Source organism: Falco naumanni, chromosome 4 (genome assembly GCF_017639655.2).
Source record: "Falco naumanni isolate bFalNau1 chromosome 4, bFalNau1.pat, whole genome shotgun sequence".
Classification (NCBI taxonomy): domain Eukaryota; kingdom Metazoa; phylum Chordata; class Aves; order Falconiformes; family Falconidae; genus Falco; species Falco naumanni.
This window is the reverse complement of record NC_054057.1, coordinates 79,320,599-79,337,605: the sequence shown is the minus strand read 5'-3', so window position 1 is coordinate 79,337,605 and position 17,007 is coordinate 79,320,599. Positions and strand designations below refer to the sequence as shown.

The following is a 17,007-nucleotide window of genomic DNA, read 5'->3' as shown; positions in this document are numbered from 1 at the left end:
CGAACGGCGGCGAGGGGCGGCCTGAGGCGGGGGTGCCCCGCCCCGCGGCGGGAGCCGGGCTGGTCCCGCCCCGCCGGCCCCACCGCCCCCGCGCCACGTGCCGCCGCGGGGCCCGCGCCGCGCTCGCCGCCGCTGAGCGTGTGAGGGGGCGGGCGGGCGGCCCGTGCGGCGGAGCGAGCGCCGGCAGCGCGGCCGCGGGGCGAGCGGGTCCATGGAGCACAACCACCTCCACCTCCACAACGGCTCCCTGCTGGCGCACCACCGCTATGGCTGCGGCTTGGGATACGCACCTGTCGTCTACTACAGCCTGCTGCTCTGCCTGGGGCTGCCGGGTGAGTCCGCCGGGGACGGGGCGCCCGGCCCGGGGCGGCGGGGCTGCGCGCAGCGCCCGCCCGAGCGTCCCCTGCCCGGCGGGATGCGCGCCCCGCGGCCGCGGGGGCACCGGGGACGCGGTCCTGGGGGGATCCGCTGGGGCGGCCGTCCCGCACGCCGCTGCCCTCCCGCCGGGGCTCGTCCCCGCAGCGCGGCGGCCGCTCTGACTTTGAACTTGACATAGGGAGGCGCAGCCTGACGCGAAGTTTCTGCCATTGTCGGTTTGGCCGTTTGAAGACGAAGCGGTGCCGAGGGCAGCCGGCGCCGTCCCCATCCATCGCGGGCCGGCAGTAAGCGGCAGCGTGGCTGCCAGGTGTCGCCTGGCTCCCCGGGGCAGGGCTGGCCCTTCGGAGCAGGGAGCCCGGCCGGGGGGGAGGAGCGCCCTGCCAGGAGGGGGCCGAGGGGGCTGCCCTGCCCCGGGGCCCGGCCCTGCGGCTGGGGGAGCGGGACAGCGGGTGTCCAGAGCCAGCACCCGGTGAGGGCAGTGGCCATGCTGATACCGAGATCCCTGAGCGCCGGTACGGGGCTGGGAAAAAAGTCCCAGCTCACAGCCACCATCCTTCACACTTGTATGACCCTCAGAGAAATTTCCTACTTAAAAAGGGGACAAAGACAGTACAGAGATGCTACGGTTGAGAAAAGCGAGAGAGACCCCAAATGGGGGAGGATAAGATGTTTCGGGCTTGGGTGCGAGCACCTGTGAGGCAGCGCTGCCAGCACGCAGGTATCCCCAGCTCAAAGCATGGTACGAGCATCGCATCAGCCTTATGGAGACGAGGACCCAGCCGGTCTGTCCTCCCGGTGGGTGCTGCCTGAGGCTGGCAGCCGTGGCACGCAGGACCACAGGGAGCTGCTCATGCAGTGTCACTTCTGCAGTTGCAGGCTGGGCTTCAGCAGGCAGAGCTGCCACCCTGGCACAGCCTGGGTGGGCAGACATCGCGGCTGGCTCCCTGGGTCGACACCTACATCCTCGGAGTAGCTTGCAGCGATACCAAGGACAAGGGAATGAGTCGGGAAAAAGTCAGAGCAATTGGATGCACCAAGGTTAATGGGTATTTCGAGGGTGCAACACAAGAGAGTTTGATTGTGTCAGTGTATAGCGACGCATTTAAAGTGCCACATAAAATGGCAAGCAGCAATGATAGTTAAGTCTACGATTTCTAAATGTTTCATTTCCCTTAATTATTTCTTCAAGCAATTAATGCATAGAAATTTTTTTAATCGGACACGAAGAGAAGCCTCTCTCTCAACAGCACACATACAATTACCATTCTGCATATGAATTGATGATATTCTTTGTATTCAGGAGGTTTTGAGTTTGGTTTTTTTTTTCTTTTCTCCCTGGCTTATAATTATAATTTGAAGACTGGCTAATAGTTCAGAGAACTGGAAAGTTAAGTCCTGTATTTACTCACAGAGGATGCGGGGCATAGACAAGTGTCTCTGCTCCACAGCATCGAGAAGTCTCAGCCCTGACCTGAGGAGACCCAGCCAGCAGGGATGAGGAGGTAGTTTCCTCTTCATTAATCCCTTAGGGGCTGCTTATATCTTCACAGTAATGGCAAGTTCTGATTTCAACATCTGTCCCCTAGGACTGACCAAGACCCTCTCAAGGTTATCAGGTGAAGAAGTTGTGAAGCAGTCTGTGGTTAAGCTTGCCTTTGCGTGTCTCTGAAACAGGAAAGTCTTGTGTGCACAGGCAAGAAAAATCACTTAGTGTTCTACACATACTTGCACCAGCTTCCTAAGGATACTGCATTGTAATTACAGACCTAACACCGTCATTCTAAGAACATGGATAACATCAGTGCGTGATCCAAATTAGCAATAGTGACATGCATTTCTCGAGGGATGAGACATCAGTTGATTAGAGCAGCGGCATCAGTGAGAGCACTTAACAGAACTAGCCAAAGCATTCGTGGTGTGCGTTGTTGCTGAGTTCAGTAGACTTACCTCAGGTAGGAATGTGTCAGCTTGTTCAGTGCATGTTATCGGAGGATAACGTTGGCACCAACACCTTAAAAGACTCTGCATGTCCAGTATGTATGCTGAGTGCATGAGAAATTTATGCTTCTCCCCCTGAGACTGCACAGAGATGAGAACAAGCTGGATATGTTTAGGTGAAGACTGAATGGCCAGGCTTCAATGGGGGTGTGATATGGGATGACAGCAGTGCTAAAAAGAGCTTTTCATGTTTTAATTTGAAACTGCTCTTCAGTTTTCTAACATTAGAAAATTGTAAAGGTAGCACACTTACTACCTGTTAAAGCCCTGAAGCCTGTGGGACCTGAGTGGGTAATTAGCTTTGCATGGTGCCAGTAATTTAAGAGAAACACTGTCTATTCTGTCCTCAGATGCAGCAGCAGTGCAGTGTTTTGCTGAGACTGAAACAGTTAACTCCTTGCCACAAATCTTGGAGAAAGTGTGATGAGAGGAGAAAGAAGTTAACTGTTTCTGCCTTTCCTGCTGTAGTGTCTGAAGGAAATTTCACTAACTCAACAACTCCACTTTGAGGCCAAGTGATGCCAGGCCTGATTGTGGCTGCAGAGAAAGCATCCTTTCCCCTCCCATGTATAACCCAGGCACCTCAGCAATCCTGTTCTCAGCCGTGGCTCTTTCTCCCTCCCTGTCCAGCCAGGCACCAGAAAGTCTGAAAAAGGCAGATGAGAGACAGCGAAGTGAACTGCCTTCACCCCTGCTCTGGCAGCCGTGCAGAGAGGCAAGTGCCAGGCTGTGCCCTGCAAAGAAGGGCAACCACAGAGGCACCGCTGCACACCAGCCCTGCTGCAGCAGCTGCCATGTGCCCAGGTGGCCACAACTCTGCCAGAGGTGATGTGCCTTTCATCAGCTGGGACAGGAGGTTTCCTCCTTTCCCTCTAAGCAGAGGCTGGCAACACAGAGACGTTTTATGAAATTTGTTTTGAGTGCAGATGTGCAAAGGTGTCCCGTGAGCGTGCAGTCCTGTTACCAGGAGCGTGAGTGCCCCAGGAGCAGGCTGTGTGGGACAGGGAGAAGCTGCCAGTGCAAGGGTGGGGAGCAGAGTGAGGCAGCAGTACTGGAAGTAGGGTCAAGCTCCCATTTAGAGAAGGGGGTTTATAATTTTTGGAGCTGTTCTGCAGCCCCTGCTCTGCCATCCCTGTACTCCCCTTGTCCATCAGTCAGGGAGGACCTCTGACGCACCTCCAGTTAGCTAGCTAATGGAAGCATTTCTTGCTTTAGCAAGAGAAAAGGCCAGAGAGAAGGTGTTGTCAGGTGTGGGGGAGGGGAGAAATTGCTTTGATTTGATCCGGGAGGGGGCAAAGAGCAACAGGTACCAACTCTCAGCCCATCCCTTTGCCAGTGAGAGCTGCACAGAGCAGCTACACCAAAGAGCTCCTGCTATGGTGGTGCTGGCAGACATGCCAGGAAGGTCAGGCAGAGAAGCAGCAGTGCTCACTGCAGACACCTGGCTCTGACCCCAATTCCTGCTTCATTAGAAGGTGCAGCAGCAACTGAGTTGCCTTGCACGCAGTCACCTTCCCTGTCGGGAGTATAGCGTGTTGTGGCTGAAAGGACAAAGTGGCAGCATTTCCTAGACCAGGGCCTGGCCCGATACATGCTTCCAGGGATCTCCTCCTCCTGACAGTGCAGAGAGGCACAGTAGAATCTGCCTTTCTTACTGCGTGATCGCTGCTTCCACTTTGCTCCCCAGTCAGTCACCTGCCTGGGGAGTGACTCTGCCGCAGGGGTCATCGCATCCCAGTGACACAAAGTATAGGCCCGTACCCAGTACCTTTACAGCATCTCTGGGAGGTAGAAGACTCACACCAATGCCCCAGGGAAGTGCCACTCCAAGCTTTGAGAGCCTGTTCCACAAATGTTTCTTGTATTTGTGCTTAAGGCTTCTGCTTAAAACTGACCACACTGATCTAAACGTAGATTCAGGACTTTGCAAGCTTGGGAAGGCAACCTGGACACCCTTGGGTGCTGTCAGCTGGAGGGTGAGAACAGGTAGTTTTCATGTCAGACCTGGTGCTGAACAAGGTATCATGGAGATGGAATAACCCAGGTCATTTAAAGGGCAGCTCTGCAGAGTGCACACTCAGCGGGCTCCATGCAGAGGGAGAGAAACTGTAGTCCTGACCTAAAGGAACACGTAAGCTCAGCAAGGGTGCCTAACCTTTTCAACACACTGTGAAGAGAGGGCTACACGTTACAGACCCTCGACTACCAGGTGACAGACCAGCTGTCCTCACACAGCAGGCCAGATACTTCCTAGGGTAGCTGACACACAGGTGTGTATCATTTGCACTGTGCCTGTGCAAACTGCAGAACAGTCACAGGTAAACTGAAACGATAGAGCAGTGGTCCTTCTGGAGCCTTCTCCTTGTATGCAGCTTGGAATAAGGCGGCTATTTGGGAGGCGTACAAGCCAGGGTCATTATCCCGGCAAGGCAGGTACTGCCGGTGGGCTGCGGGCTGAGCATCCCTGATCTAAGGGACATCCATGCAACAGCCCAGCTGTGCTCCCTCCGCTCCCCAGCAGTGCAGGGGGCAAGAGACCTGAAGAGCATTGCTATCTCTATATGCTTACAGCTGCATCCGGGAAGGGGGACAGGTAGCAATGTTTGTTGATGACTCACATGGCATGTAATACCCAGTAAATACCAAAGCAGGCAGAAGGTAGGTGTACATACAGCACGCAGCAGTACAGAAGTGTGTCTGACCTGTTCTGGGTTCCTGCCATCTACTGCCTAGTATATTCTTCTGCAATCACAGTACAGGCTTCTGATTAAAGAGAGCATTTCTAACACCTGAATAAATAGCCTTTCTCATAACAGCACACCTGAACAATAGCAGTGCTAAAGGGAGATCTGAAAATACTAGTGGGAAAATTGTTACATGCAGTTATGACCTTGAAAAAACAGCAGTCTTCAGCTGTCAGCTCATTAGATAGAGTTCACACAATGAATAAGAACTGAACACTCCTGAGGCCTGATTCAACCCCCCTTTTATTCAAAGACCATACTTTCCCTGACTTAAAATCTGAATTGGACACAAAGCCAGTACATTGCATCCTGCTTAAAGGAGGACAAATAAATTGGCAGAACTTTAGCTCAGCTGTCGGAGCAACCGAAGGGCACTGCAGCACATTACAGTAGCACTGCTAGACAGAGGGGAACAAAACTGCTGCTAACATGTTTAAAATGAGTCACTTCCTATTGTAAAATGGATGCTTTTTCTTTAAGGAAAGAAGAATCATTATGAAAAATAATAGATTCATTACAGTGTTCCTGCACAGAACTGGTGACAGCGAGGCATGCAGATGGGAGCCATTTAGTTTGGTCAGTGTGTCTGGAGACTGTGGCCGCTAAAGCCTTGCAGCCTGAAAGGCAGCATGTGGCTGAATGCATCCTAACGCAGAAGAGGACTTGATTGTGCATCTTTGAATGCCACTACAGAGTACAACTGCTAACTTTGGTTTTCTTCTACTACATCAGCAGAGAACAACACTGTCAAGGCTGTAATGATAACGAGGTGCAATATTTGGAAGGCTCAGTAGACTATGAAGTGCACAACCTTGCATGGCAGGCTGCTAAAATGGATTGGGAAGGAAAAACTCCAAAGGAGATTTTTCCTTGAAATGATGACACAAAAGAAAGAGCACAGTCAGTTTTCACGGTAGGTGGGTAATGCAGAGCCCCCAGTTGTTAAGAAGTCAAGCCATTCAGAAGCACTAGGCAGTCTAATATCCTGCTGTTCTTCATCCACCCCCTTACTTAGTTCTCTCCTCCTCCTCCTCTTTCTGCTCCCCTCTGTAAAATGGGGGTGAATCAGCAGAAACAAGCCAGCAGGAGAAGGCCTTCAACAGCATACGTCAAAACAATTTGCTGTAGGCAAACAAACAATGTGAGGAGATGTCCTGAAGTGGTGCTGGTGCACACTCTGCTTTCACATGCTAAATGCAGAGCAATCCCTGGCCACAAAAGCTTTCACCTTCTGTTTCAGATGGTCTCTTTGAGCCTTTAATCTCTTTTCCCATTAACTTTGAGACACCAGAAAAGGAAACAAAGCCAAAATTAACCCCTTGAGCACAGGAGACCCTTGCACACAATTCTGTTTTCGTTCTGCAGGATAAAGGTACATATGTAAGGATCCTGAACCCTAGTGTCTGGAGTGCTATTGGTGCTGTTCTGGGGGTAACCTGATGGGAGGTAGTGTCGGGTTGCCCTCCAGGACACCAGTATGGTTGTGCAGAGGGAATGAAGTAGAGGCAACCAAGTAGGACCAGAATTATCGGTACAGAAGATGGCCAAAAAGAGTCATATCCCTTTATCCATGGGAGAGAAGAGAAGCCTGCCTACTGAAGCACTGAACACATCCTTTTCACTGAAATTGTTCTCCTCTACCATCCGAAACAGAGAACCCCTGGAACGTACAGTCATTTAACTTCCCTGTCTTTTCAATCATATGGTGCATTGACTGTGCAGATAGGCGCACCTAGAGGTTGCTTCTGGTTTCAAGACAAATTGCCTGTCAGTCAGTTACATCAGACTAGGATATTTCACAAACATTTGTTCATTCCAGGTGCATTTTCTTTAATGTCCAGACTAGCACACCAAGGAGTGATGTATCTAGTGTGGATGCGGTATATTCTCTGTGGGGGAAATAAAGCCAAACTGCAATGGTTTTACATAGTCTGTAATTTCCTGCATATTGTGTAAAATTGGCATAGTCTCTGAGAAACCTTGGCCATGGGGTTTGCAAGCATGAGCTCCTAGTGCATTAGCTAATGCTTTAGGAAGACATAAAGACTTTGTTTTTTTAGCAAAACCACAATCAAAGGTAAAATCCTCTTAATTATTCATGTTCAGTAAAGAATTCGTGCCAGCACCCTTATGAAATCATGTCTCCCTCCATCCTAGTCATCCCATCAAATACCTTTGGCACCTGCCTCAGTGCTTTGGCGTTCAGTATCAAAAGGGTAGAATGTTTTTGTCATCCTCAGGCTCAACTTACTCAGCTTGAGACCTCTTAAGCTTTGCTGACAGTCCACATTTAGAAGCCACAGACACCTGCCAAACGAGACACCCGAGTTGCCTTGAAAATCTCTGTCCCGATACATTGCCCAAATAACCAAATTCCTTTCATGATTCCTGCATTATTTTGCAGATTGCTTTTTCTCCTCCCAGCACCTACTTCCATTAGAAAGCTCTGGTAGCAAGATGTGAGGTTAACGATTTTGAGGTGTGAGTTTTAGACATTTTTATCCTTGTGTAGGTGCCTCTAAGACAGGCTTCAGGGGGAGAATGTCCAAGAGTCATTAGAGGCTTTCTGCACTGTAGGTCCAGCTCAGGAAAGGTGGACAAGGAGGGTGAAGATGCCAAGAGGAGAACCAGATCCCTGTTGCATTTACACACGTGTCACCAGCGAGCACCTACTGGACCTCTCCACACCTTAGCCTGGCATTCCTTCTAGCCCATTCTCATGTTGCAGAAATAAATAGCCCTGTTTTATAAAGACCAGGGAAAAAAGCCTACTCCAACCGTCTAGGAAAGCCAAAAGTAACACAGTGTAATTGCACCTGTCTGCCAGAGAAGTTACTGCACTTAAGCCTGAGCGGTTGGCAAGCCTTGAAGTGAATACTGGCCGACGGCATCTCCACGCCATGACCATATCTGTGCCCTCCAACAGTGAGGAAGTGCTTTTGGCCTGATTAAAACCCTCCTCTGGCCTCCATGACCCACTGACGGCTGGTGCCAGCCGCAGAGCAGAGTACCCCATTCACCGCGTCCTTCCTCAGCTAATAAATACTGTCAGTGGGAAAAGGAGCCCCAGAGGCCAGATTTCATCAGCAGAATCTGGCCTCTGACACTAACTCTTTAATTCACTTGTCACTTCTAAGTGCAAGGCCTTGCCACGTTTTCTCTGGCAATCACTAACCCAGTCTCCTGCATATGGGGGGGGGGGGGGGGGGAAGTCTGAGTTGTCCTGGGCAGGAGCTTCATCATCCTCTGCCTCCAGGTTCACTTTCCCCCTCAGAGCTGGGTCTGCTCTGCAGAGCCTGTCCCTGCACATGGGATTTCTAAGCACAAGCCACACAAGAACCTTCCTATGAGGGATGAGATCTCTTCCAGTGGCAGTCCTGCATCCGTGCCTACCATAGCTTTTGTGATGCTCATTTTTTGACTTAGATCCCTCTCCATCCCCTGGGAGATAACGTGGGCACCAGCAGAAGGGGCTTTCTCTTCCTTTCAGAAGGACAGCTCTTCCCCCCGCCCTGAGGGTGGGTGGGTGCCGTTTGCCAGTGCTCAGACAACTGAACAAAAAAATAAATTTATTTTAAAAATCAGTCCTCACAGGAACTCTCAGGGAAGGAATAACCTGTACTGCACTAATTATCTTCCATAAAGTATCTCTTTACACTTCACAACGAGTTAAGGAAGGATCACAGAACACAATAATAAGAGATAGGAACAAATTTAGTCGTGAGCAGGTGCCGTTCACAGAAGTTGTCTCCATGTGCTGTAGGGTTGAGTTCAACCCATACCGGCAGTAAGAGGGAAACATGCAGCTACTCTATCTTCTTTTAAGGGCAAAACAGCATCCAGGGGTCATCTTTAAAAGACCACATCACCGGCTGTAGCCAAAATCGGTAATAAACATGCATTTACTTTGCCACAGCGTATTTTTTTTAAATAATCCCTGTTACGTACCCTCCATCAGGAATCACCCATTGTCATCATCTTCTCCAGAGGGCCGCCACACGAAGGGAGGGCTGAATGCCATCCTCGTCTCCGTAGGTGAATGACTGCGTTAGTCACAGTGCTGGGATCTGGCTGCTGGACACGGCCCCTGTCTATGTTTTAATATTTCCTCCTAGCTTAGAGGAAATCACCTATTCCCGTCAAGGCAAAACATCGCCTTTTTTCACCATATCTTTTTGGCATATTGTACTTGTAGTCTCAGAGTTTCTAAATCTAAAGAAGAGGTGTTACTAACATATTTTCTAAAGCAATTTAACATTACCCGTTCATAAACCGCCTCTCTCTGTGCCAGTCAGGTGACTAATGCAAGGCCTGCAGAGTAGTTTCGTACATTGTGTGATAATTTGTGGGGATCCTAGCAACAACTGTATTTGGTAAAAGGTGTCCATTATACTCGGTGACCTAGTGTTTATCACGCTCAGTAAGCAACACTGGTGGCTACTTCGTTCAGGTAGTTTATGGTGCCGAACTACTGAAGCACACAGCAGGCCCTATTCCCAACACAGCAGCGCTACCGCTTGTGTTGTAAAGACTGTTTGGCTGCACAGGCTGCTGCAGACATGCAAAATGCTCTCAATAAAAAAAAACACCAAAGCCCAGAAACATGCCTATTTCTTCTTCAGACAGATACAATTGCTCCTGCTTAAGCTCACATGCAGTGATAATAGCCAGTGGAATGAGCTCTGCGAATGCCCCGCGAAGGCTGTGGTTAGACAGGCGCGGTTTGAGCTGTGACTGCAATCCATGAAACAAGAAGCTAGGGGGGAAAAATGTGCCTTCAGGTCACAGATACTGCTTTGAGGAGGCACTGAACACTGCCTGGGCTCCACAGGCAAGGCAGCACGGCTTTGGTACAGGGAGCAAACCCTAAGCCACTTGAACCAAGGTTACTCCTAAAGGCTGATCCCTCTGGGATACATAGGACCTCCAACGGCATGAAGTTCAGTGCTACAATTTGTACTCAGAAGCTGATAAAGTCAGAGGAGGTGTCAAATGAGAAATGTCAGTGTCCTGTGACAAAGCCCAGCTGAGTTAGAAGATTGCCGTATTTTGAGCAGTGTGGACTGGTGGTGTTTGGGTGTCAGAGACCTTCAGATGCTGTGTCTTAAAGGCATCCTCGTAACTAAAGGGAAAGACGGGAAACTACCATTTCTTACAATTGCTTTTCTTCATCTGCTAGTGGCATCTCAAGGCTTCAGCCAGCTAGTCCCTAATCAAGCCCTGGTTCTCAACCAGATATTTATAAATTCAGAATACTGCACTGCAGCAAGTGACGCTGGCATAAATTCCCATCTGTCATCCCCTAATCAACTCCCAGCACAGTGATCGATCTATTTCAAATTCAGATGATCTTAATTACTTAGCTTCTAGAAAAAAAAGAAACACTGTGAGAAACGGGCAGCATAACATCCAAGACAATTTAGGGTCAATGACCTATCCAGCAGCTGTAGCTCCATGCACGTTACAGTACAGACAGGTATTTTTATATCTCCAGCATCATCTCTGCCATAGTCCTCACCACTGAATACAGTGTTAGGGCAAGAATTAGGGTAAACAAGCTTCAAATATGGTTGCAAATGCTCTTCCATCACCTTTTACTTGCAATAGGTAATATTTCCCCCCTGGAGAGCTTGCAGGGCACCGAGCAGGCACCCAGGAGTCACCAGGACGCTGGCACAAGAACACAACTGTTCACACGCTGTATGGGGGCAGTGTTCCCACACATTTCCTGTTTTACTAAGCTGTAGAGAATGTTTGAGGACACACCAAGGACCACCTTAATACTGGCTAGGAAATGGGTGAAGGGCTGAGACTTATCCATAGCTCATCTTCATTTTCCCTCTACAACATGCAGCAGGAGAAACACTCCCAAACCCTGTGCTGAAATACTGGCATAACTGGCAACTTTCTGCTGCACCCCAGTATATCTCTGTTTTCACAAAGTAAATGATACTACTATATTTCATATCATCCAGCCAGAAAAAGCCCTAATGGGATCCCAGGGAAAGCATTTCCAATACAAGATACTGTAACCCTTGCAGAAAAATTGGATAGAGCTTGCATGTACTTTGTCAGATCAATTTTCTAATCTGGCTCACCAAGCAAAGCTCGCTGGCATTAGACAAATAACTTGCATTTCAGTACATGCTGTTACTACCGTTGCCGGGAACCCTGAGAAAGGCATCAGGAGAAGGTACAGAGGAAAGGACTGACTCATAAATCTGCTCCTGTAGGAAAATGGGGTTAGAACCGAGCAGCAGGACCCCTGTGCCTGGACAAGGCATGGCTTCAGCATCCTCACAGGAGCTCCCCTGACAGCCAGGCCAGAGTTACCAGCAGGGACCAGCGTCCTCAAGCATCCCCCACGCTGCATGCTGGCTCCAGCTACTGCCAGAGGAGTGAGTCAAATCTAGAAGATTTAAAGAGGAGGTGAACCCCATGGGTCATATCCAATACCTGTGAAGCCAAGCCACTCAGCCTGGCTGGCCAAAACCAATAGTGGCTGCAAGTCATGATAAACACTCCAGCTTGAGGATTTCTTTGACAGTGCATCACTCACTGTACCTCCAGGGCTCATCAGCAGGCACAGAGGCATTTCCTAAGCAAGTAAGTGAAAAATGACACAGCAGTCCTGACTGTATCACCTTGTGTCTCCCACATCTGTTCTGAGCCGAAATCAATGCAGTTGCATCCGTGTTAACAGAGGATAGAATTGTGAAAATTCCCCTGAAGGTGATTTGAGACAATACTGTTGGAATTGGAAAGATCAAGCCTTTTTTTTTATTATTTGTTTAGGGAAGGAGTCAGTTGGCTGTCATATTTGGTGTAGTTTGTTCCAAGATACAGAATTAAATATAGTAAGTTAATACCAAAATAGGTGACACTTATGAGGACTATTACTCAAGATCATTCACTCTGCTGCAGTTCATTTCCCTGGTGGCAGAAATCTGCTCCCAGACAGCAGGCTTTGAAGGCATTTATCAAGGAGGAAGTTTTCTCCAGTGCCAAGTAAAACAGTTAAAAAAAAAAAAAAAAAAGCATCTCCAGTCGTAGGACATATATCCTAGGTCATCATTACCTCAATGTCAGCAACTTCCTTTCTCTCTGATTTAAAGGAATCCTTACAATTATTGTTGATTTGTTTTGGGAAATCCATCAAAGCTGGCAGAAATGTTTGAAGCACTGAATGCACAGAAGAGGTGATTTATAGAACACTTATGAAAATGTCAAATACAAACATTTGGCAGTCTCTTGCACAGTAAACCAGATCTCTGATTTTTAAGTACTACTTCAGGTATTCTAGCCAAGTAATATAAACTTCTGATGGGAACAATCTCGCCTGTCTCGTTCCAGCCACACCGCTAGTAGGAATAATAGGATTTATATTTTTTTCCCTCTCCAATTCAAGACTACACAGTAAGTAATAGTAAACTTGAGCAAGTAGTTAAAGTTTGGCTACACTTTAGTGCTCCAGGAAAGCTCTCAAGGACTGCAAGGGCTGTTTGTGTCCACAGTGGGGAGTTCTGCCTGGCCAGGGGCTGTGGGACTGAGCCCTTCCTATAGCGTCCCTTATAGCACCGGTTCAGACAGCCACTAAAACGTATGTTTAAGTTGAATCACAGCTCTACAAGACCGAAGCAAACCAGGCAGCGAAACAGCAGAGACAGGACACTTCAGCACTTTGCCACAATATTATTTAAGTGTCATACTATGCATCTAGGTGTGGTTTAGGTGATGGGTCTGTATTGTGGCCGGAGTGTTAGAAGCAGATGCTTCTTCAAGAAACTCGGGGATGTTTACACTTGGGCTGAATCAGAACATCCATCATGTCTGATGTGACCAGCAGGATTTCCTTAGAGGCTTAGAAGTATCACTTCAGAGGAAAATGCCTTCCAGTTGAAAGATTTCTAAAAAAAGTAGCTCTGGATAAGCAAGCAGGTCTTTGTGGAGCAAACGGGTTCAGCGGTGGGAAGGGAGATGCTTCCCCAGACCCCACCTGTAGGACAGTGGGTCAGACAAGCGAATTTATAGGATTTGAGTTATAGGAGACTCATCCTGGGCAGAGCTGAAAACTTTGAGTGCCACAAAGCACCTCCAGCTCTCGGGAGGAGCTGAGGTTGTGTGTTTCCCTGGAAGCACTCTCGATTGGGATCCCACTCAGGCAAGAGAGCATTACCTAATCCAGATGGCTTTGACTTCAGCTCTTTTTAGATGGAGTTCAAAACTAAAACAGGCAGGCACCATGAGTTGAGATGAGGAATAAAATGTCTCTGGAGAGCCCACCCTACCCTTCTCATTTGTCACTTTTTTAAAACAAGTGAGAAAAGCAAAGGGGGTAGTAAGAGACAGCATGCACGTGTGTGTGGTACACACTAATTTTTTCTCCTCCTGCTGCCTCCTTCTACCCCTGCCTCCTTGTGCATGGGCAAGGGTCCCAGCACCCCTGGCTCAGGGTGATGATGCTGTGCACCAGAGAGCAGCAACAGAGCCAGTGCCATGAACTCACCACTACATCTGCTCTGGGAGGATGGCAAAGGGCTGCTGGACACCACCTAACCCTGGCTCTGGAGTAAAGGTCCTGACTTTCCCTCTGTCCCTCGTCCTGGTCTGCCAGGACACTGAGTGCCAGCGTTCACACAGGTGGGAGCAGGGCTACATGCTCCTCTCATTGCAGTGGCTTTGCTGAGAGACCCGGCCATAGCGTCTTCCTTTTGCTTTCCCGAACTTCAATAAAGGTGGTCACACTGCCAGATGCTCAAACAGAGCTACTGCAAGTGCTCAAAAAGGTTAGTGTTCCATCTTAATAGCCTAACTCTGCGTTTCTGTCTCCACAGCAAATATCTTGACAGTCATCATCCTTTCCCAGCTCGTGGCTCGCAGACAGAAGTCCTCCTATAACTACCTTCTAGCTCTAGCTGCTGCTGACATCCTGGTTCTCTTCTTCATCGTCTTTGTTGATTTCCTTATGGAAGACTTCATCTTAAACAAACAGATGCCTCAGGTACTGGACAAAGTCATTGAGGTCTTGGAATTTTCTTCCATCCACACCTCAATTTGGATTACGGTTCCACTAACGATCGATAGATATATAGCTGTGTGCCATCCGCTAAAGTATCACACAGTCTCCTACCCTGCTCGTACTCGAAAAGTCATTGTAAGTGTTTATATCACCTGCTTCTTGACCAGCATCCCGTACTACTGGTGGCCCAACATCTGGATCGAAGACTACATAAGCACATCAATGCATCATGTGCTCATCTGGATCCACTGCTTTACTGTTTACTTGGTGCCATGCTCCATCTTCTTCATCCTGAATTCCATCATCGTCTACAAGCTGCGGCGAAAGAGCAATTTCCGACTGCGAGGGTACTCCACAGGGAAAACAACAGCCATTTTGTTTACTATAACTTCTATTTTTGCCATACTTTGGGCACCAAGAATAATCATGATATTGTATCACCTCTATGTATCACCTATAAACAACAGCTGGGTGGTACATATTGTGTCGGACATCGCCAATATGCTAGCACTGCTGAACACTGCAATTAATTTCTTCCTCTACTGTTTTATTAGCAAAAGATTTCGCACAATGGCAGCTGCCACACTGAAAGCCTTCTTTAAGTGTCAGAAGCAACCTGTGCAATTCTATACAAATCATAACTTTTCCATAACAAGCAGCCCTTGGATTTCCCCAGCCAACTCTCACTGCATCAAAATGCTTGTTTACCAATATGATAAGAACGGAAAGCCTATAAAAATATCACCATGAAAAGGGTAATAGGTGGAGTTTCTGGGTGCAAGTTCTTTTCAAGTGGTTACATCTCCAGGATGTAATTTGCTGAGGTAGCTGTTTTGAAGAGTGGTCATTTGATTTCATTTCCCTGGGAGACCACAGGCAGATCAGACTGTTGGGAGGGAACAGGAGCACTTGATTTTACACGGCATTTTGAATATGCTTCAGAGTTCAAGTCTTAGCGTTCAGTCACGCTCAAGCGTTTTGCATCCCAGCACCAGTGCAGTCCAGCGTCATTGGACGGGGGAAGCCACAACAGCATTTAATTACAACCTTTTAAAACACAACAACAAAACCTTACTTGACCATGCAGCTCGCCATCAACAGAGCGAACAGATGCTTTCATGTACTGCGGAAGGTGCCGTTTCTGGTGCGTGCACTTGCCAAAAATGACGCATTGTTTCTGACATGAGATACCACCACATGCAGTCTCGCTGTCAAGACGTCCTTGCAGGAGGCAGCCTGTGAGACAAATGGTGACAAGCCCTTTTTGGCTCATCTGAACAAGGCCGGGGGACCGATCTAGTACCTGTTGCAGCCTTGGCATGGAAAGCAGTCCTGCAAGCTGCCAATATTCATACATTTTAAGTTGTTATTTAAGAATATGACCGAGACAGGGGAGCTCGAGGGAGGGAGGGAGGTTTCTAGAGCCAAGAACAAAAGCAGCATCTTTTCCCAGCTATTTCAGTTATGGCATCTAAAGACTTTCAAGTGTGAGGCCAAGTCCTGCCTGATGCAGAGCTCCTATGGTAGCTGCTCCTGTGAGGTTTGGAGTGATCACAGCCTTCAGGTTCCATCTTAAGCAACAAAGATTCTCAGTTATCCCCCATGTTCTGGCCCTTGGGGATTAACATATAAAAACCTCAACCTAAGAGTTTCTCCTGGCAGATTATACCATCCTATTGCAGATTTGCCATTTAATTGCTAAAAAATACCCATACTTGTGAAAGAAATCCATTAAATACCCAAAGCAGTAAAAACATAGATCAGCTTGGACTAAGGCTTTTAAATATTTACCTTATTTAAAGTAGCTTAACTTCTCTTCCTTCACACTCAAAAACCAGCATCCCAGCAATGCTGAGTGTAGAAAGTGAGGAAAGATTTACAGGAAGGCTGAAACTGTATTTCTTTTAATTTCTCTCCTTTTTATGTCTTGGCACGCGGTCTCTCAGAGCCATGCACCACAACCTTTTTACATCTACATCGGGCACTTACTGCAGCCTTACCGAAGTGAGCGCAGACTGCCTTGCACGGTGGACACAAGCACAACGTGGCCAGCAAATTCAGCCTCCCAGTAATGGCAGAGCACTAGCACTGCCTTTGTGCCTGTGCCCTGCAGGGAGCCTGTGGTGCATCGGGACCTAACACATCAGAGGTTCCCTGAGAAGGGACCCAGGCAGTCCCCCTTTGGTGGGATCAGGATGCTGAAGGCATCTCTCAGAAACCCATGGATGGCTCAGCTTCGGTGCGTTTCCCCTAAGAAATGCCAAATCTGCCAAAGCCCCACTGAGGACAACAGCCTGGTTCCCTTCTGCCACACAGGTTGCGTTTACACGCCAACTCGTACCGGTGTCCCACAACAGCAAAGCGCACGGCAAGCCCGAGCGTGCCTTCCCCAGGGGGGAGCAGCAGCAGGAGGCACAAGCTGTGAGGAGCGGGACCCCCGGCAAAGCCAGCTCAGGCATGGAGGGGATTTCTCGGGAGAGAGCCAGGCTGCTCGGCTGGTCAGGAGCACTGGGACGGGGTGCCCAGCACCTCAGGAGGCACACACCACCCAGTCCTCTCCCACCAGCACAGCATTTGGGAGAGCTGCTCGGCATTCCTGCGAGGTGCTGGAGCACCCCAGGGACCACACTGGTTAGAGCAAGGAGAGGCGCAGGTCTGCGGAAAGGGGGAGCTTCCAGCAAAGGCTGCCCCTTCCCACTCTTGTCCACCGAGGGGATGCTACCCCCTGAACCTCCCCAGATTCAAAGGGAAATGAGAACCCCCTCATCCTGTAAGCTGCTTGTCCCTGTGATCTCGATAAAGCTCCACACTTACTTGCAATAATGAAGCTCAAGAGGGATGCTCAGCCTTGCTGTATCTGTCATGGCA

At 48.9% G+C, this 17,007-nt stretch overlaps 1 protein-coding gene across 1 annotated transcript; it reads left to right on the top strand.

Moving 5' to 3' along the window:
- Positions 1–211: 211 nt before the first annotated feature.
- On the top strand, positions 212–15,463 carry GPR139 (G protein-coupled receptor 139). The gene is made up of 2 exons (XM_040593764.1): positions 212–332; positions 13,955–15,463. Exons 1-2 carry the CDS (start codon positions 212–214, stop codon positions 14,887–14,889), a joined length of 1,056 nt encoding a protein of 351 aa, XP_040449698.1. The 3' UTR covers positions 14,890–15,463.
- The last annotated feature ends 1,544 nt before the right edge of the window (positions 15,464–17,007 follow it).

What these genes read in the sequence shown, in the direction of transcription:
- GPR139 (XM_040593764.1), top strand. Translation starts at nt 212, where the DNA reads ATGGAGCACAACCACCTCCACCTCCACAACGGCTCCCTGCTGGCGCAC. An exon ending in GCTCTGCCTGGGGCTGCCGG is followed by an intron (nt 333 to 13,954) that starts GTGAGTCCGCCG and finishes CTGTCTCCACAG; the next exon opens with CAAATATCTTGACAGTCATC.